Here is a 1652-nt window from a genome sequence, read left to right as displayed (position 1 = left end):
GAGGCAAAGCTCAGAACCATAGACAGACAGAGAGAGAGCCAACAGAGGTCTGTGCAAGGGTATGGGAATATCAGCAACACTTTCACTATGTGGGATACAACAATGGCATACCACTATTTGGGGGAACGCTGGCAAACATAATTTGGAAGTCTGTGTTTTTTGAGAGACCGTCAAGTATAATCTCCAGTTTTGTGGGGGTCACAACAGAATTGGCTGATGCATGGACCGGTAGCTTGACATTGGAATTGCCTTTCAGGGTTTCAATCAAGTCGTAAGTTATTCACTCATATAGTGTGATATTTCATGTTTTATTCTTGTTTTGTTCTATAAAATAGCAACAGACTTGACAGCTTATATTGCTAAGTAATTATGAAAGATAAGGAATGGACTTTCCTGGACTTTCTTCCATGAGCCCCTCACTCCTCCCTCACCTCTGCGGCTAAATCAGAGGTGAGTGAGGGGAAGCATCAGGTTGAGGACAGGGTGTTCATGATGGGGAACGTCATGCGTGGCGCTGTGGCCTTCATCCCCTCCGAGCGCTGCCAGCGTTTCCTGGTGGGCGACCTAAAGGAGATGCCTCTTGATCGGACACTAGACCTGAGCAATTTCCAGCTGCGTCGGCTTCCTATGGCTGCCTGCCTGTTCAATGAGCTGGTCAAGCTCTACCTGAGTGGCAACAACCTGAACACCCTACCTGCAGACCTGCAGGACCTGAGGAAGCTGCAGCTCCTAGCTTTAGACTTTAACAGTTTCGAAGAGCTGCCTGCGGCGGTGTGTCAGCTACCCCAGCTTAACATCCTGTATCTGGGCAACAACAAGCTCTGGAGCCTCCCCCGGGAGCTGCGTGAGTTGAAAGAACTTAATACCCTTTGGTTGGAGACAAACCGCTTCATTGAGTTCCCTAATGTGGTCTGCGACCTCTCCAACCTCAAGACCCTCCATCTGGGGTACAACCAGATAAGCAAACTGCCCATGGAGCTCAGTGGGCTGAAGGAACTGAGGAGTATCTGGCTAGCCGGGAACCAGCTGTTTGAGTTCCCGCCAGTGTTGCTTGCCATGCACTTTCTGACTGTGATTGATGTGGACAGCAACAACATCTGCCGTTTTCCTGGTCTCTCCCACTTGCAGGGGTTAAAACTGGTAATCTACGACCACAACCCCTGTGTGAACGCACCTGTGGTCGGGGAGGGGGTCAGGAGGGTTGGACGCTGGGCGGACAGCTCAGATGATGAAGAGGATGGTGAGGATGGGTCGAAAGTGTGTGAGACGCTGACTGAGGTGAAGGAGCTTGCCACAGAGCTTGCCTCAGAGGGAGAATTGGACACACTACTTGAAAAGGGTCGTGGAAGAATCTGACCTTCAGCCGTGGATAGGCTGGAGAACAGGATGCCAGTCAAGTGGAGCACTTACTGGAGAGCGGCCATTTGTCTCGGCATGTTACACAAGCAGACAGGCCTGATGGTATTGGCTTCCAAATATGGTAAAGCCAATAATATGGACCTAAACACAGATGACAAATAATAAGCTATTACAATTGGTTTTCCATCATGATGAAACATGGACCTCATGAAAAGCTCCAGGAGAAATCTCACATGAAGTTCTCTATTACATAACTGTCTGCAGACTAGAATGAAATTGTGGCTAGTTTTTTA

At 49.0% G+C, this 1652-nt stretch overlaps 1 protein-coding gene across 1 annotated transcript; it reads left to right on the top strand.

Moving 5' to 3' along the window:
• The first annotated feature begins 489 nt into the window (after positions 1-489).
• LOC135508740 (leucine-rich repeat-containing protein 10-like) lies at positions 490-1652 on the top strand. The gene has a single exon (XM_064928969.1). The coding sequence runs from the start codon at positions 490-492 to the stop codon at positions 1354-1356; it is 867 nt and encodes a 288-aa protein (XP_064785041.1). The 3' UTR covers positions 1357-1652.

Source organism: Oncorhynchus masou, chromosome 22 (assembly GCF_036934945.1).
Source record: "Oncorhynchus masou masou isolate Uvic2021 chromosome 22, UVic_Omas_1.1, whole genome shotgun sequence".
Classification (NCBI taxonomy): Eukaryota; Metazoa; Chordata; class Actinopteri; order Salmoniformes; family Salmonidae; genus Oncorhynchus; species Oncorhynchus masou.
This window is presented reverse-complemented; position numbering and strand designations above follow the sequence as displayed.

Bases quoted from the DNA above. Each gene is read 5' to 3' on its own strand.
- LOC135508740 (XM_064928969.1), top strand. From the start codon at position 490: ATGATGGGGAACGTCATGCGTGGCGCTGTGGCCTTCATCCCCTCCGAG.